The sequence below is a fragment of the Hyaena hyaena genome, unplaced genomic scaffold (assembly GCF_003009895.1).
Source record: "Hyaena hyaena isolate Hyena2069 unplaced genomic scaffold, ASM300989v1 scaffold_431, whole genome shotgun sequence".
In the NCBI taxonomy this organism is placed as follows: Eukaryota; Metazoa; Chordata; class Mammalia; order Carnivora; family Hyaenidae; genus Hyaena; species Hyaena hyaena.
In genome coordinates, this window is record NW_024081055.1 from 1081525 (window position 1) to 1100382 (window position 18858).

The 18858-nt window shown below is 42.1% G+C and overlaps 1 protein-coding gene across 2 annotated transcripts in view; it reads left to right on the plus strand.

Moving 5' to 3' along the window:
• PGGT1B (protein geranylgeranyltransferase type I subunit beta) overlaps nt 1–18858 on the plus strand; it is a 61823-nt gene that overhangs the window by 10986 nt on the left and 31979 nt on the right. For both annotated transcript variants that reach the window (XM_039252604.1, XM_039252605.1), the window contains exon 3: nt 15116–15183. In XM_039252604.1, coding sequence (XP_039108535.1) covers nt 15116–15183 — 68 coding nt within the window. The remainder of the gene's footprint in view (nt 1–15115; nt 15184–18858) is intronic.

Sequence of the window (18858 nt, forward strand, 5' to 3'; positions counted from 1 at the left end):
CATGTCAGGCTCCATGCTGATAGCACAGAACCTGCTTGGGATTCACTCTCTCCTCTCTCTCTCTCTCTCTCTCTCTCTCTCTCTCTCTCTGTCTCTCTACCTCTCCCCTGCTCGCACTAGATCTCTCTCAAATAAATGAATCTCAAATAAATGAAGTTTAAAAAATGTCTTAATAAAAATAAGTTAAGTATTAGACATAATATTATTATGGATTCTCATATTTTATTGTTTACTGAAAATACCTGTCCTGATTACATTTTATGTTGTAGTTTCTTAAGGGGATGTATCTCACATAGTACACATGTGAAATCATACAGTGAGAGTCACAGAAAAGCTAGTCTGTACATTTTTGCTAAAATATATTTTGCATTATTTTTAGAAAACATTTACTGATACTCATTTCCCTGAAAGGAAATAGCCATTGCTTCTATAGAAAAGTGTGGATTGTAACATTTTAGTGAGAGGACTTGTACGTAGGTTCAGTCACCAGAACATTTATTTACCATGTTTTCCACCTTCTGTCTTATTTCTCCCCACTCCTGAGCAGTCTTTGTGGGCTCCGTGACTGTCTTCTCTTAAAACACGTGTACTGGGGCGCCTGGGTGGCTCAGTCGGTTGAGCTGAGCGTCCGGCCTCGGCTTAGGTCATGATCTCAAACACATGGGTTTGAGCTCCGTGTCGGGCTCTGTGCTGACAGCTAGCTCAGAGCCTGGAGCCTGCTTCAGATTCTGTGTCTCCCTCACTCTCTGACCCTCCCCTGCTCATGCTGTCTCTCTCTCACTGTCTCTCAGAAATAAATAAAACACTAAAAAAATTTTTTTTAAACGTGTACTTTCTCCTAACACTTTTACTGTAAGTTTTTTACATCAACCTGATACCCATTAATACCCATATCTTTTCTTTTTTAAGTGCAGCTTAGAGAGTGGTTAAAATAATTGGTTAATTCTTCTCCCAGTGGAAAAGCAATGGCCACAGAACAATTGACTGCTGCTTTTATGTTCTTTTTTTTAAATTTTTATTTATGTTTTTGATGTTTATTTTTGAGAGGGGTAGAGAGAGAGAGAGAGACAGAATCTGAAGCAAGCTCCAGGCTCTGAGCTGTCAGCACAGAGCCCAAAATGGGGCTTGAACTCATGAACTGTAAGATTATGAACTGAGCTTAAGTCAGACACTTAACCAACTGAACCACCCAGGTGCCTCACTTTTGTGCTCTTAAACGTGGACTTTACATGAATCGTTTTGTTATCCCTTGGGGATGTGACTAAGCAAGTCAGTGAACTGTTTTTTTGTGTGCCTTTAGTTTAATTAAAACCCATATTCTTTCTAAAGACTGCTGTGTTGTGAGGAATTTGCTGTTCCCTCAAGTCATATTATTCGTAGTAATGGCGTTTGCTGCAGGTTCACTAGAATGGCTGACGGGGAAAAGGTGGCGGATAGCCTAGAGCCCCCACATGGTGCCTGTGGGCCTGTGCCTATCCTTTGGGGACTGTTGGGCAGAACTTAGTGTTGAACGTCTGTGTGGTCCCTGGTCCCTAACACGCTTCTGCTCCCTAGTACACACTCACAGGAGTGACAACGTGTTCACCGCAGGATGCACACGAGAGCGTTCACAGCAGCGTTTCTCACAGGGGTCCAGACGTAGGAAGCATGGAGACTACCCGTCATTGGTACAGTGGGTAAGCGGTGCATTAAAGTCTCCACCCAGTGGGTACTGTACAAGTAACGGAAAGGGCGGTCTGTAACTATGTGCACAGATTTTGATGAATGTCGCAGGCAGGTTTCGAGAAAAAGTAGTATCTAGTATCTTACTCTCTTTATACAGAGTACAAAATTAGAAGCAGTCTCAGCTTTTGGGGAGTGAAGGAAGGAAATGCGAAGGGTAAGTAGGAGTGAAGCAGGAGGGGCTTCGAGGGTGCCGTCGAGGACTTCTTCCTGAGCTGAGCACAGGTTATGTGGATGAGTTTACTTGGCACAGTCTGTTGAGTTTGATTATGATAGTGTACTTTTCTTATGTTTCATTTGGTGAAAGTTTAAAAACAATGTTTTGAATTCTGATTGGTGCTCACCATCTCTTTTGAGACCCATCAGAATTCCCTTTCCCATCGTACTATCAACTCCTTGGATTTCAGTGGTTTGCCAATTTTTTGTCATTTGTCATTGCTTAACTGCTGCTTAAAATTTTTTTGCTTGTGTCTGAATTGGAGGGCAGAGAATGCATGTGTCTTACATTTCTTTTCTCCTTCAGTGCCTAAGGCATTGTTGTGCATTAGGAGTTGAAACCCCTCCCTCCTCCACCTTTACTCTTCTTCTTTTCTGTATTTTCACGTTGGGTCCACAGCATTGTGATACTGTGATTTATGAGACAAGTATACTTCGTCCACAGTCCCCCTCACCGCTTCCAAAACCCTTGGCATTTCCCAAGCCTTTGGAGGGATAACGTTGCCTTTTGTTATGTTAATGAGGTTCTGGAAAGTTTGTAGGGATGGGGGCTGCTGGCCCGTGGAGCCAAGCACTGATTAGAGGGTTGGAAATTGCAGTCCCACCCCCAGCCTCCAGGGTGGTTGAAGCAATTGCCAGCAGCCAGTTATTTAATCACTCTTGTCAAAAAATATGTAGCTTACATAAAAACCCAAAAGGACGGGGGTCAGAGAGCTTCCTGGTTGGTGGACACGTGGAGATGCTGGAAAGGTGGCGCTCCGGGCGTGGAAGATCCGAGGCGCCTCCCCGTACCTTGCCCTCCACACCTCTTCCGTTTGGCTGCTCGTGACTTACATCCTTTTACTGTTAACAACATGTTTCTCTTGTGTTCTGTGAGCTGGCAAGTTAATTGTACCCGAGGAGGAGGGCTCATGGAACCAGCCAGCCCGTAGCCAGTGGGTCAGGAGCCCAGCTAACTGGGTTGCAAGCGGTGTCTCAAGTTGGGGGTGGGGTCTGGGCGGTTTGCAGTCCTATGGGACTGAGCCCTCAGCCTGGGGAATCTGATGCTGTGTCACAGTTGATTATATGGAGTTGTATTCGGATTGAACTGAATGAATGGCTGGCGTTCTGAGAATTGCTTGTTGGAAATTGCATCTTAGAACACCTAATTTAAGCATCCTCTGGCTCCTCAAATATTTTCTCATTCATAAGCATTTCCAGACAGAGTAGAATGTGCTTTCCATTACTCATACGTCTATATTTGTCCTGCTTGGTGATACCACATAAATCTTAGGGAATTTAAAAATCTGAAAATGTTAAAAGCCCAGGACCTAAAAGAAAAACTTGGTAAATTTGACTAAATAAATACTTATAAATGCTATGCAGTAAAAGGTAAGGTTGAATAAAAGACAGGCTTGGAAATTGTGGTAACATATATTAACATCCAGATTGTGAAGAATTATTAAAGATTGACAGGAAAATGACACATCAGCATGTAGAAAATGACAAAATTTAAGAATAGGAGGTTCTCAAAAGAAAACAGTAAATAAAGGATTAACCTTACTAGAGAAGTCAGGGAGATGCAGCAGAAACGGTATTGCATTATTTTTTATCTAACACATAGATTTAGCCCGAAGTTTTAAGAGTTGGCAAGAATACAGGGGAAAGAGCACTTCAGTATCATTTTGGTGGAAATGAAAATTATTGTAACCTTTTGAGTGACATTTTAGCAGTATAATTTTTTTACCACAACTGACATTTTCTTGTGTGTGTGGTCGTGAGTTGATTAATGGCCCCCAAAGATATGTCCAATCAGAACCTGAGAACATGACTTTATTTGGAATATGGGCCCTCGCAGTTATAATTAAGGTAAAGATCTCCACATCGGTGGCTGGTGTCCTTATAAGAGAAAGGAAGAGGGAGATTGAAGATGCAGGGGGCAGGGCGGGGGAAGGCCAAGCCAGGGTGTTGCAGGATTCTCGCTCAGAGAATCGTGACACCGAGACTTTTCTTTCCAGGAAGCAACTTTATTTTGCCCGCACCGCTCAGTTGGGTTCGTACCCAAAAGAACTGAGCAGCCCACATCATATGGCATAGGTTTTTTTATGCGTTTTCTATTTCTTTGTCTCCCATATATGGTAATACACATAAAAATGCAGTCTGATTAAGTTGTTTCAGTTTACAGGAACATGGGGGATGTAGGCAGCTGGACTCATATCTAGGTGACCTTGAAGTCTTCTCTCTTCTTCAATTTTTTCTTTCTCCTTAGGGAGGGGTTCCTACCACAAGGGCAGAGGTGGAGAGTAGAGTGCGGGTTACTATGCAGGACTGCTGGGATTGCCCCAGCCACCGGAAGCTGAGAGACCAGCGGGAATGAACTTTTCCCTCAGAGCTTCCGGGAGGAGCCAGCCTAGCCAACACCTTGATTTTGGACTTCTGGGCTCCAGAGCTGTGAGAGAATACGTTTCTCTTGTTGAAAGCCTCCAGATTGGTGGCAGTTTGTCACTAACCTCAGGAAACTAATACATGTGCACAAAAGTCTCTGTAGAATATGTTTCAGCGTTGTTCATCTCACTGGCAAATTAGAAGGGGAACCGGTGCTCACAAAAGTGAATCAGTTAAAGGGTCCCTGGGTGGCTCAGTTGGATAAGTGTCTGACTTTGGCTCAGGTCATCGATCTGGCAGTCCACCAGTTCAAGCCCTATGTAGGACTCTGTGCTGACACCTGGGAGCCTGGAGCCTGCTTCGGATTCTGTGTCTGCCTCTCTCTCTGCCCCTCCCCCACTCATGCTCTGTCTCTCTGACTCTCAAAAATAAATACAAAAACGTTAAAAAAAAAAAGAAGTGGAACAGTTAAATCAACTATGGTCTACCAAGAATAGTACACAGTAGTAAAGTGACTGAGGTCGATCTGTGTATATACATAGGGACGTGAAAATGTTCTTCTGTGGTTAAACTATATATGCCAACCTGTACACAAATGTTTTAATAAAAAATTTTTTTATTATAAATGTATAGGAAAAACTCGGACAGGGTATATAGAAAATCTTTGTAGAGGGGGAGGTAGATGGGAACCGACGTGGAGGGATGGCAGCATTAGGTAGTACTTTCATTTTATTCTCTACATCTGCACTGTTTGAGTATTTATAATAAGTTTCTACCTTTAAAAATTCAAGTTAGGAAAAGCTTTAATGTCTTCAAAACACAACAAAACTTAAGGTGTGGTTATATACAGATACTGATATTTTTCTAATGCAGAAATAATGCTGTGCTCTAATTAAAATTTTAAAGTATTTAAGGCACTGTCAAATACGTTGTCACATTTGTTCTTCCCCAGAAGAGGAAGATGAGAGGCAGAGTGGTGAAGAGACCTGCCGGAGGCCACACAGAGATACTAAGTGATAGAGTCAGACTGAATCCCAGGCTTCTGACTCCCAAGCCCCCTCAGTGCTCTGCTGGTGAAGTATATATGTCCCGAGGGGACCATTCTGTGCGGCCCTTGTGGCCCTTCAGTGCTTTGTGAATATTCAGTAGCAATTAACCCTGACTTTCCACTTAACTCTAGGGTTGTAAAGACGCTAGTGGTACTCAGTCTAAGTGTGTGGTCACACCATTAGAGGTTTGGGGCCATTCTCATCAACCTCTGGAAGTGTTTAGGAAACGCAAGGCAGGGGCCGCCTGGCAGGCTCAGTCAGTTAAGCATCTGACTTTGGCTCAGGTCATGATCTCACGATTCCTGAATTCGAACCTAGCCCCACATTGGGCTCTGTGCTGACACTTCAGAGCGTAAAGCCTGCTTTAGTTCTGTGTCTTCCTCTCTCTCTAAAATAAACAAACAGTAAAAAAAAAAAAAAAAAAAAAAAAATCGGCACCTGGGTGGCTCAGTTGGTTAAGTGTCCAGCTTCAACTCAGGTTGTGATCTCAAGGCTTGTGGGTTCGAGCCCCGCGTCAGGCTCTGTGCTGACAGCTCAGAGCTTGGAGCCTGCTTTGGATTGTGTGTCTCCCTCTGTCTCTGTGCATTCCCCTTTCTCAAAAATAAATAAACATTAAAAAATAATTTTAAAAAAATAAAAGATTTTTTTGAGAGATAGTGCGTGCCAGCCAGGGAGGAGCAGAGGAAGAGAATCCTAAGGTCTTAAGCAGGCTCTACGTGAGATCATGACCTGAGCTGAAATCAAGAGTTGGACATTTAACCACCTGAGCTACCCAGGCACCCCTAAAACCCCAAGTTTTAAACTGAGAGGTGTCCCAATCATCAAGCAGGAGTCAGCTTTGTAGCTTAAAGATTGTCTTCCATGAGCAGACACAAAAGATAAAGACAAATCAAGGGACGGTTTTTTCTTGTCAACAGCTAAACACATTCTCTAATAATGCATCCCTCTACATGCTCCCATATAAACACATATGCATATTATATTCCTGTACATATGCCCAATTTTGCTGAATCTTCTTCCCATGTACCCACTTTCATTTTTCGGAAGTAATCTGGATTTTTATGATGTATTGCTCTCTAAGCCAGCTTCCACGTCACAAAATTAAACTAGTTTGACTTTGTGGCTCTGATAGTAGAGGATACATTCACCACATTAGTGGTTCTCGATTCTGATTGCGTATCAAACAGGCACTGTTTTATATATATTTTTTTCTCAAAAATAAATAAACATTAAATAAACATATATATATATAATTGTCCAGCCCCACTCCTAGGATTTTATATAGATGTATCTATAGATATAAATATATATATATACATATAAATATATATATATATACACATATATATATATGATTGTCCAGGCCCCACTCCTCTTGCATTAGGACCCAAGAGTCATGTACTCTGTTTTTTCAAACTGTGCAGTTGATTCTGTTGGGACCCAAACCACTTGCAGTTTATTTTGCTACTACTGAGTAGGAGCACTAGATGGCGCTGTCTAATAACCTCCAAGGAACCTTAAACTATCCTGAATATACATCCAGTTGTAAATTTGGAATGAATTTCATGTTTATACTAATAATTATCATGAACAGGTAAGCTTACCAGAAGTATAAACGAAAGCACAATAGCAGGCAAATGTTAACAGGAACCAGTGTGCACTCTTTTGAAGACGGAGGAGAGGCAGGTGTTTTTATTTTAGAGAAACTCCATTTCAGAGGGAAGCTGCCGTTAGTTTCCTCTTACTTCACTTTTGTTAAAACCTAATGAATTGGCTTTAAGTGGCTACTGTTTATTGCGCCTTGGTCACTGTGATACACATAATAGGAGCGTGTCCTTTAACACTTGTAGGAACCCTGCAGAATGCTGCCTGCAGTACATTACTGTTCCTCGCTCAGAAATAGAAGGAACAAGCTCAGAAAGGTTGTTACTTGCCTGTAGAACACAGAGCTAGTAGGAATAGGATCTTGAGTTTGACTCCCAAGTGTCCATGCCACCATCTCCCAACCTTAGGTGATATTTTTGAACATCAGTATGTTTGCTGCCTTTTCAGAACAGTTAGTGATGCAAATAAGCTAACAGCATAGAAATGAGCAAATAAACATGCCATTTAGTCATTTACCTGTAAGGAAATGATATTTCATTCAGAAACATTTTTTTAAACCCTGACTAACAGGCATTCCTCACTTTACTGCACTTCACTTTACCGTGATTTGCAGATGCCTCATTTTTTACCGATTGAACGTTTGTGGCAACCCTGTGTCATGCAAGTCTCTTGGTGCCATTTTTCCAACAGCATTTGCTTATTTCATGTCTCTTTCACATATGGGTAATTTTCTCAGTGTTTCAGACTTTTTTGTTATATGTATTATGGTGACACGTGATCACTGATCTTTGATGTTACTATTCAGATTGTTTTGGAGCAGGACAGACTGTGCCCATAGAAGATGGTGCACTTAACTGATAAATGTGTGTGTTGTGGCTGCTCCACTGACCAGCCGTTCCCCTTCATCCCTCTCCTCAGGCCTTCCTAGTCCCTGAGACACAGCAGTATTGAAATCAGGCCAGTTAGTAACCCCACAATGGCCTCTCAGTGTTCAAACAAAAAGAAGAGTTCACACATCTGTCACTTTAAATCATAAGCTAGAAATGATTAAGCTTGGTGAGGAAGGCATGTCAAAAGCCTAGACAGGCCAAAAGCTAGATCTCTTGTGCCGGTCAGTCAAGTTGTGAGTGCAAAGGAAAAGTTCTTGAAGGAAATTAAAAGTGCTATTCCAGGCGCATCTGGCTGGCTCAGTCGGAAGAGCATGCATGATAGGAGAGCACAACAGCCTTATTGCTGGTGGTGAAAGTTTTCAGCCACAGCATTCCCTTAAGTCAGTACCTAATCCAGAGCAAGGCTCTCTCATTTGTATGAAGTCTGAGAGGTGAGGAAGCTACAGAAGAAAAGTTTGAAGCCGGCAGACATTGGTTCATGAGGTTTAAAGAAAGAAGCCATCTCTGTTATCATAAAAGTACAGGTGCTGATTCTGCAGCAAGTTATCCAGAAGATCTAGCAGAGATAATTCATGAAGGTGGCTACACTAAAAAACTGTTCAGTGTAGATAAAACAGCCTTCTTCTAGAAGAAAATACCATCTATGACTTTCCCAGCTGAAGAGAAGTCCATGCCTAGCTTTCTAGGGGCTAAGGCACTTGGTAACTGTAAGTAGAAGCCAGTGCTCATTTACCATTTCTCTTTTTTTATGTTTAGTCATTTATGTTTGAGAGAGAGAGAGGCGAAGAGAAAGGGAGATCGAGAATCCCAAGCAGAATCTGCACTGTCAAGGCAGAGACGATTTGAAGCTTGAACTCAATAGCTGTGAGATCAAGACTTGAGCCAAGAACAAGAGTCGGACACTTAGCCCCCTGAGCCATCCAGCTGCCCCTCATTTACCATTTCTGAAAACTAGGGCCCTCAAGAATTGTGCTGCATCTCCTCTGCCAGTGCTTGTACATGCAACAGCAAAGCCTGGCTGACAGCACATCTGTGTACAACATGGTTTACTGAATATGCTCAGAAAAGATTTTCTTCAAAATATTACTGCTCATTGACAGTGCACTTGGTCACCCAAGAGCTCGGATGAAGATGTACAACGAGATTAATGTTGTTTCATGCCTGAAAGTCTTTTTGACTTTCAGCTCTTATTGAAATACATTCTAAGGCTGTAGCTGCCATAAGGAGATCCTGGCGGATCTAGGTGAAATAAATTACAAACCTTCTGGAAAGGATTCACCAGTCTAGATACTACAGAGACCATCTGTAACTCACAGGAGGTCAAAATAACATTCACAGGAGTTTGGAAGAAGTTGATTCCAGGTCTCCTGGATGACCTTGAAGGGTCCTAAACCTCAGTGGAGGACCCTGCAGGTGTAGTGGAAACAGCCGGAGAATCAGAAACGGAGCCTAAAGGTCCGTCTACTGGTCCTTTAGCCTACTGGTCGAATTCCTGCAGTCTCATGATAAACCTTGAACGGATGAGGAGTTGCTCCTTATGGATGAGCAAAAAAAGTAGTTTCTTGAGGTGGAATCTACCTCTGGTGAAAGTGCTGTGAAGATTGTTGAAATGACAGCATAGGACTTATTTTATTTATTTAAAGATTTTATTTTTAAGTAATCTCTACACCCAACATGGGGCTTGTACTCATAACCCCAAGATCAAGAGTCACATGCTCTACTGACTGAGCCAGCCAGGTGCCCCAACAACACAGGATTTAGAATATTACATAAACCTAGGTGATAGTGATGGCAGAAGTTGAAAGGATTGAAATTTTTTTTTTTTTATGACTTCACTGCAGAAGTTTTAACAAATTTGAATGTAGGAGCATCAGGGTGGCTCAGTTGATTAACCCTCTGACTTGGGCTCAGGTCATGTATGATCTCACAGTTAGTGAGTTCAAGCCCCACATCGGGCTCGTGCTGTCAGCATGGAGTCTGCTTCAGATCCTCTGTCCCCCTTTCTCCGTCCCTTCCCCATGCATGTGTGCTCTCTTTCTCTCTCAAAAATAAACATTTTTAAAACATTTTTTTTAAGTTTGGGTGTAAACCTTTGCCTTTTAACTCAAAGATACCTGAAGATTTTTATATAATTAATTTCTAATCTCTTAGAGAAGACTGAATTTTGAAAGCAGTTCTGCTGTGGGTAAAATTCTGTTGAACAGCATCACATGCTGCAGAGCCTGAAAGGAACAGTCAGGCGTTCGGCAAACTGCATTGTTTTATTGTAGGAAATTGCCACAGCTACCCCACCTTCAGTAACCGTCGTTCAGCAGCCATCAGCATTGAGGCAGGACTCTTTTGGGGAGGGACTTAGGTAGGCTTCCTAAGTGAAGTATATACTCAGACCCAAATGGATGCACAGCTTTCTTTTTTCCCTTTTTTAAGTTTATTTTTTCTGAGATCGAGCCGCTTGTCCAGCTCTGCACTGACTGTGCTGAGCCTGCTTGAGATTCTCTCCCTTTCTCTCTGCCTCCCCCAATAAAGAGACACTTAAAAAACATTTTTAACGTTTTTTAAAAGTGTTTATTTATTTTGAGAGAGAAACTGCCCACGTGCGCACAAGTTGGGGAGGGGCAAGCAGAGAGAGAAAGAGAAGAGAGAGAATCCCAAGCGGGCTCTACACTGTCAGCACGGACCCCCATGTGGGGCTTGAACTTGAGAACTGTGCGATCATGACCTGAGTGGAAACCAAGAGTCAGAAACTTAACCCAGGCACCCCAATAAATAAACATTTTTCTTTAAAAAAGGAGGAAAATCTTTAAAAGGGCATTCCTAAGGGGAATTAAGAAAAAAGCATTTAAAAATTTTAGGTCATAATATTATGGAAGATAATGTCGGCATCAGATGAAATGCTAGGCCTAGGGAAAGTATACCTTTGACACTGCTGCTCCCCTAATTAGGAGGGATTAAATAAAACCAGTGGTGATAAAGGGATAAAGACATCTATGACTTGGGGAAGACAGTTTATTTTTAGAAAAGTTTAACATTACACCCAGTTTGGAAGCAGTGTTAGAATTCTAAAGATGCCCCCCCCCCAAATTCCTGTACCCTACTCCTTCAAACACTAAGCGCTATGGACTTTGAATACGAAGTTAAGGCTACTGGTCAGTAACCTTAAATAGGGAGATTTAAACCTCAAAAATGGGGAGATGATCTGTAGGGGTTCCATGTATAGGGTAGGCCCTAGGACCTAAGGATTTCAGCCCCATTGCAGGCGCTTTGGTCCAGGGGCCCAGGTGTGGGCAGTGGCAAGGGCCCCAGCTGGCGGTGAGCAAGGACATGGAGACTCTGTCCCACACACGTGCCGGACAAGCTGAACTTGAGGCTGACTGTCCCCCAGAGCCTCCAGTAGGGAGCACAGCCTCTGCCGGCACTCGATTCCAGGCTGGTTAGGCTAATCTTGGACTTCAGAACTTAACAGAACTGCCAGATAATAAATGGGTGTGGTTTCAAGTTAATAAGTTCCATGATAATTTGTTATGGCAACACTGACGGATACAAAGAACAGAATTCACTCTCCTCTCATTCCACACAATATAATTTTGTTTATTCCCCTCTGGGCTTTGTTGATATGCATCCTTTGATTAATTATAATCATAATCATATAAATGATCTGTCCTACCTTTTCTCTCAACTTGATCATTTCTTCATGCTACTACATGGTTTTCTCTAATTATTTTATTACCAGTATCATGTTCCTTTGACGAGATACAGTATCATATTTAACCTGTTGGACTTTATGTGTTGCTTCTAAATGTTCACCAGTGTATACTGCAGTGGGTGTTTCTGTGCTTCTGTGCGTATGACCTTCCTCATACAGGGAATTCCAGGAGTAAATTCTCAGATGTAGCGCTATCCAGTCAGAGGCTGAGCCTTTTTATGACTCTTATTACATATTGGCAAGTCTTAAGTGGCTTCCTCATTTAGGTCTTTAGCAGAGATAAAAGAACTGTGTTCATGAATATCACCTTTAGATAATAGCCTTTTACAAAAACTTTTTGTTAATGGGGTAAGGTGGTTAGTGGAGAATTTTAAATTTAGTGGATAAAGTTCCCTAAATTGTGCAAGAAATTAATGTTTAAGCTACTGCTCTAAGTATTAGGAGAGATCGAAAGCTGAATAGAGTGCCTGATTTGAAAAAAATAACAGAGTGAAAAACAGTTATTAGGAATCAGTCATGTTCCAGTCATAAAAGATATGAAACTGGTTTCTCACATAAGAACCTATTTATAAATCTACTTGATTTTTTTTTTTATTAACAATACAGTACAGTCTGCTGATACATTTCTATTCTCTGTATCTATAGCTGTCAAACCGTAACTATTTTCTTATTGTGGGTATAACTATTCATTTTTAGTTTTCTTTATTTTTTTTTTTGCAGCTTCATAGAGATATTGTTGACATATAACACATGTAGGTGTAAAGTATACAACATGATGTTTGATACATGTATTTATTGCAAAATGATTACCACAGTCCCCTTACATAAATACCACATGCGTGTGTGTGTGTGTGTGTGTGTGTGTGTGTAGTAACAACACTTAAGATCTCTCCTAATAACTTTCAAGTATATAACACAGTCCTATTAATTACAGTCACCATGCTGTACATTAGATCACCAGAAATGACTCATCTTAAAGGTAGATGTTTGCACTTTAAATCAACATCTCACCATTTCTGCCAGCCCCTGGCAACCACCATTCCGCTCTGTGTTTCCATAGTCCAGCCTTTTTAAATTCCATATATAAGTGAGAACATATAATATTTGTCTCTCTCTGACTTATTGCATGTGGCATCCATACTGTCACAAAAGGCAGAATTTCCTCTTTCACGGTCCAACATTCTGTGTGTGTGTGTGTGTGTGTGTGTGTGTGTGTGAAATTGTCTTTATCCACTCATCCATTGTGTGTTCTGTGAGAGAGAGATTTTCTTTTTTCACTCATCTGTTGATAGACACTTGGGTTGTTTCCATGCCTTGGCTATTATAAATTATGTTGCAGTGATCACTGGGGTGCACATATCTCTTTGACATAGTGATTTTGTTTCCTTTGGATATCTACCCAGTGGTGGGGTTGCTGGATCATATGGTAGTTCTGTTTATAATATCTTGAGAACCTCCATACTGTTTTCCATAATGGCTGTACCAATTTATATTCCCTCTGCCAGTGCACAGGGCTTCCTTTTCATGGATGTGACTTAGTTTCCAGTGTATTTCTTTTCTCAAGATTCAAAGCAGAGTGCATGAGGTGCCCTGGTGATTCAGTTGACTTGATTTCAGCTCAGGTTATGATCCTAGGGATCAAGCCCCACATTGGGCTCTGAGCTGAGCATGGAGCCTCCCCCACCCCACCCTGCCCTGCCTCCAGCCCTTTAACTGCTCACATGCATGCTCTCTCTAAAATAAAAAAATAAAAACAAAGCAGAGTGGGTCATTGGACTCAGAACAAAGGTTTGTCCAGTACTAAAATACAAAGTACAGGGTGCCTGGGTGGCTCAGTTGGTTAAGCAACTGACTCTTGGTTTCAGCTCAGGTCATGATATCATGGTTTGTGAGTTCAAACGCCACGTCAAGCTCTGTGCTGACACAGCAGAGCCTGCTTGGGATTCTCTCTCTCCTTCTCTCTATGCCTCCCCCGCTCACTCTCTCTATCGCCCTCAAAAATTAATAAATAAAATAAAAAAATTTAAAATACAAAGTACATATATGCAAAAAATATAAAATACAAAGTACTCTACTCTTGTGAGTAGAGCAGCTTAGACCTTTAGTTTGCTCACCTATAAAGAAGCAGTGAGTTAAAGTAAAAAGGCAGTGGATGGGAAGTTAGGATTCCAGATCCTGATGTGTTATTAACTGATTGTTACTTTGAACATGTCACTTAACCTCTGAGCTTCTGTTTTCTGCTCTATAACACAGGGATTGAATATGTTGATCACGTGAAAAATAATCATATAGAAAAGGTTTGAAAGCATTTTGCACATAGTGAGGTATGTTATAAACTAAAAGTATGTGGTAGGAAATCATTATTTTGTCTCTGGTTGGAAAATTAAATGAGAGTCCCATAAAGTGAGAACAGACCTGGAACATGCTAGAATGAAAATGGAGACACTGACAAAGCTATGGTTCTAAAATACTCAGTTTCTGCAACCCAGAAAATTAATAGGCAACCAACGGAATGGGAAAAGATAGTTGCAAATGACATATCAGATAAAGGGTTAATATCCAGAATCTATAAGGAACTCACCAAACTACACGCCCGAAAAACAAACAACCCAGGGAAGAAATGGGCAGAAGACATGAACAGACACTTCTCCAAAGAGGACATCCAGATGGCCAACAGACACATGAAACGATGCTCAGCATCCCTCCTCATCAGGGAAATACAAATCAAAACCACACTGAGATACCACCTCACGCCAGTCAGAGTGGCTAAAATGAGCAAATCAGAGAACTCTAGATGCTGGCGAGGATGTGGAGAAACGGGCACCCTCCTACACTGTTGGTGGGAATGTAAACTGGTACAGCCCCTCTGGAAAACAGTGTGGAGGTTCCTCAGGAAACTAACAATAGAACTCCCCTATGACCCAGCAATAGCACTGCTAGGAATTTACCCAAGGGATACAGAAATGCTGAGGCATAGGAGCACATGTACCCCAATGTTCATAGCAGCACTCTCCACAATAGCTAAAACATGGAAAGAGCCTAAGTGTCCATCAACAGATGAATGGATCAAGAAGATGTGGTTTATCTATACCATGGAATACTACATGGCAATGAGAAACAATGAAATCTGGCCATGTGTAGCAACATGGATGGACCTTGAGGGTGTTATGCTGAGCGAAATAAGTCAGGCAGAGAAGGACAAATATCATATGTTTGCACGTATAGGAGGATTAGGAGGAACTTGACAGAGGAACAAGGGGGAGAAGAAGGGCGGAAATGGTGGGGGAAAGGGAGAGAGGCAAACCATGAGAGACTCTTGAATGCTGACAAAAACTGAGGACTGATGGATGTTGGGGGGGAGGGGGGGATGGGCATGGAGGAGGACACTTGTGGGGATGAGCACTGAGTGTTATGTGGAAACTAATTTGACAATAAACTATTTGTAAAAAAAAAATTAAAAAAAATAAAAAAATACTCAGTTTCTGAAAGAATGTATAATTGATCTGCTTTAGAGTCTGTTCAAAAGTAAAATATACTTTAAATAAGTACATGGTTTTATTTTCTAGGATCCAATCTAAATCGCTGTGGTTTCCGAGGCTCTTCATACCTGGGTATTCCATTCAACCCATCAAAGGTGAGTTCTGTCTGGGTCCGGAGCAGGGAGCGGGGAGGTGGGTGGATTTTAGTGAGAACAAAAACTAAGAAATGACACTAAGTCAGGCTTCTGTGTTTCACCCCAGCTAGATATTGTCGACTAATGTGTATTGTGACCTATAACTCCTTAAAGGAAAGTGACACCCCACTTCCTGGAACTATTCGCAGTGTGTGTGCACACAGAAATTCCTCCTGTCACAAGTATTCTGTCTCTCCTCCTGTTGTTTGTGTGTGTCAGAATTACCGGCAGTCCCCTGGCAAATTGGAAGTACAGCCCTCGTGTGCTTGGTGCTTACTCTCTGGGAAGCCAGTGAACTTCTGTGTTAGTGAAGGACTTTATATTCGGCTCCCATTTCTTAAGAATAAAACAAAAAGCTCTTGCCAAGGCAGTGATTGAAGACGCATGAGGAGTGATGAATTTGAGGACATTTAATGGCAAAAGGCAGACTGTCCTTTGCCTGTTTTTTCCATACTCTGCTTCCCAATTTTAGAATAAATAGCGGTGATTTGGAAGAAGGCGACATGATTTCATAGAGGCACTGCTTCAGCTTTCTTCCTCTGCCTTAGGCTGTAGATCACCCTGCCTGTGTCAAGGTTGTGTGAATGTGCCAAGATGTCTCCGGTCACGTGTGTGCCCGTTGCTTTTAGCAGGGAATCTAAAAACAAAGAATTCACAAAATCTGTTCCCTTTTGCCTGCACGTGAAATATTTTCCCACTGATGCTGGTCCTGAAGAAGGCGGCTCTCCCTTCACTCATTGGACAGGCTTGCTGGGTGCCGTGTGGCCATGACAGCTGCTTTACAGCGCCGTGCCTTAGATAGATACACCCCTGCTCTTGTGGAAGTAATGCTGGGCTTTGATAACAGCACTTGTAAAAGATCATCCCCTTCCTGTACCCCCTCCCCACAACATTTTTTATGTATTTGTTTCTTTGTTTATGTTTATTTTTGAGACAGAAAGAGAAAGCAAGTAGGGGAGGGACAGAGCAAGGGTGGACAGAAGATCCAAAGGGGGCTCCACGCTGACAGCAGAGAGCCCGATGCAGGGCTGCATCTCACAAACTGCGAGATCACAGCCTGAGCTAAAGTCTGATGCCTAACTCACTGAGCTACCCAGGCACCACCCATCGACATTTTTTAAATAATAGGAATAAGATTTGAAAGAAAAATTGTTTTGCTTTGGTTTACTGAGTCTCTCGAAACCCATTTTTGTCCCTAATTCACCAACACCCCTGGCATCTTCTGGGGAGGCTGGGTCCCACTCTGTGCCACGTCGCATGCATCTGAATTTGAGCAGTGGAAGGAGCAGGAGACTCCTGGGAACACACGTAGGCCCCCAGGAGTAGTCGGGTCAGAGTCCACGAGAATCTGAGGAGACATGCGGGTCTGCCCCATGCGGTACATAAACACAGCAGTGTGCCAGTTGTTCTTCCAAAATCGCCAAACCGCCCTGCCTGATAAATGCCCAGGGCCTTCCGTGGCCGTAGAGGACTTTGTGAGAATCGCTGACAGAGCCTCTCCACCTACCCTTCTCGCTGTTCTCCTTCACAGATTCCGTATTCTCTGCTGTCCCCAGTACCTGCTAAATACCCAGGATTTTCTTTCCCTGCATTGCTTTGACTTTTTCTTCTACCTATATAGAAGCACCTCCCCTCCCCTACCCTCCCTCCAAGCTCCTCTTCTGGTACAGACAAGGATCCTTAATTTAAATCTTTGTGTTACTTTATCTCCCTCATGACGTTTATTATATTCTACTTCGTATTATAGTTACTTGATCTTCTGCCCCTAAGGTTAAGCTCCACATTTGATTTCTGTTTGGATTCCCCTCAGTGCTTTTAACATAGTAGATGTTTACTTTAAGTACCAAAAAATGAGATGCACTGTGTGGGTTGGAAAAAGCTGTTAGAAATGTGGAATAGAATAGCCAGAGTACCAGAGTTTAAGCTGTAGGGAGGAACTCAGAATGAAAGTGTTAGCAAGATGGAAATTTGTTTGGCATGTTTATAAGACAGTATAAGGAATTGTAGATGTAAGGCTGGGGTGGGGTCAGATTTTAGAAGGTCTTGAACACTGTGCAAACTTGTTCTGTGAGAAACCACAAAAGGTCAGTGAACAGAAAAATAATGTGATTTCCTGCTTTGTGGTTCCAGGACCCTAGTTCATGACTCCCAAGAAGCACTAGCCCTTTGGGTGTTTGCCTTGTGTTTGCATCGTCACCAAGATGACTAGCATCTTTATCCCAGTAACTTATTTAATCCTCACAGTAACCTCATGAGGGAGATACTAATATCCACATTCCAGAAGGAAGAATGAGGCAGGCCAGCGAGTATAGTAGAGCCAAGATCTGACACGTTTCAGCAGTTGTAGAAGTTCATGTTTATTATAATTTCTTAAATTTTGTTTTTAATATTTTACTTATTTTTGAGAGAGAGAGACAGAGCTTGAGCAAGGGAGGGGCAGAGAGAAAAGGAGACACAGAGTCCGAAGCAGGCTCCAGGCTCTGAGCTGTCAGCACAGAGCCCGACTCACGGCTCTCACGAAGTCATGAACCGTGAGATCAATGACTTGAATGACACTTAGCCACCCAGGCGCCCCAAAGTTACATTTATTTTAGTAGGTGAGGAGTCTGCTTGAACCAAAACCTGGCACAAGCTTCACTTCACTTTCCTGCTGAACAGTTATTCTAGAATTTGGAGCGATTATTCATGAACCTAAACTGAAATAGAAGGCAAACCATTGAGAGAGATGAATTTTGATTTTTTTTAATGTTTTATTTATTTCTGAGAGAGAGACAGAGAGAGAGAGAGGCAGCCTGAGCAGGGGAGGGTCAGAGAGAGAGGGAGACACAGAATCTGAAACAGGCTCCAGGCTCTGAGCTAGCTGTCAGCACAGCCAGACGCGGGGCTCAAGCCCACGAACCATGAGATCATGCTGTGAGCCAAAGTCAGACACTTAACCGACTGAGCCACCCAGGCGCCCTGAGAGATGAATTTTAAAATACAGTCTTATTCTTTCAAAATTAAAATGTTCTTTGTTGTGTGTCAACTATACCGCAATTAAAAAAAAAACTTAAAATATTCTTAAACTTACATAAATTAGTATAGTGTGAAATCTTACATTTTTCAGGTGAAATCTTTTTTTTTTTAAGTGATTCATAGGATCAGGTGATTATTTGAAATTAACTGTAAAACTCTTGAGTGCTTTTTTTTAAGTTTATTTTAAGAGAGAGAGAGAGAGAGCGCACAAGCAGGGGAGGGGCAGAGAGGGAGAGACTGAATCCCACGCAGTTTCCACTCCATCAGCGTAGAACCTGACGTGGGGCTCGTACTCACAAACTGTGAGACCGTGACCTGAGCCGAGCTCAAGAGTTGGACAGTTAACCATGTACACCACCCAAGTGCCCCTAAAACTCTGAACGCTTTGTATATTGTGGAACATCAAGTTACTTGACATAATAAACACTTCTTTTAAATCCAGATTTTATGAGTGTCAGTGCCCGTGCCTAGAGTCTCCACCGGTTCCTATAGGAGTCACGTATTTTGTAGCTTAAGAGATCTTTGAAAACTGTGATCATCTTTTGTTGAAACAGTCAGAGAGGTAAAACTAATCCAGCACAACGTGGTAGTGCTTCCTGGTGGGACTTCTCAGCTCCGCCT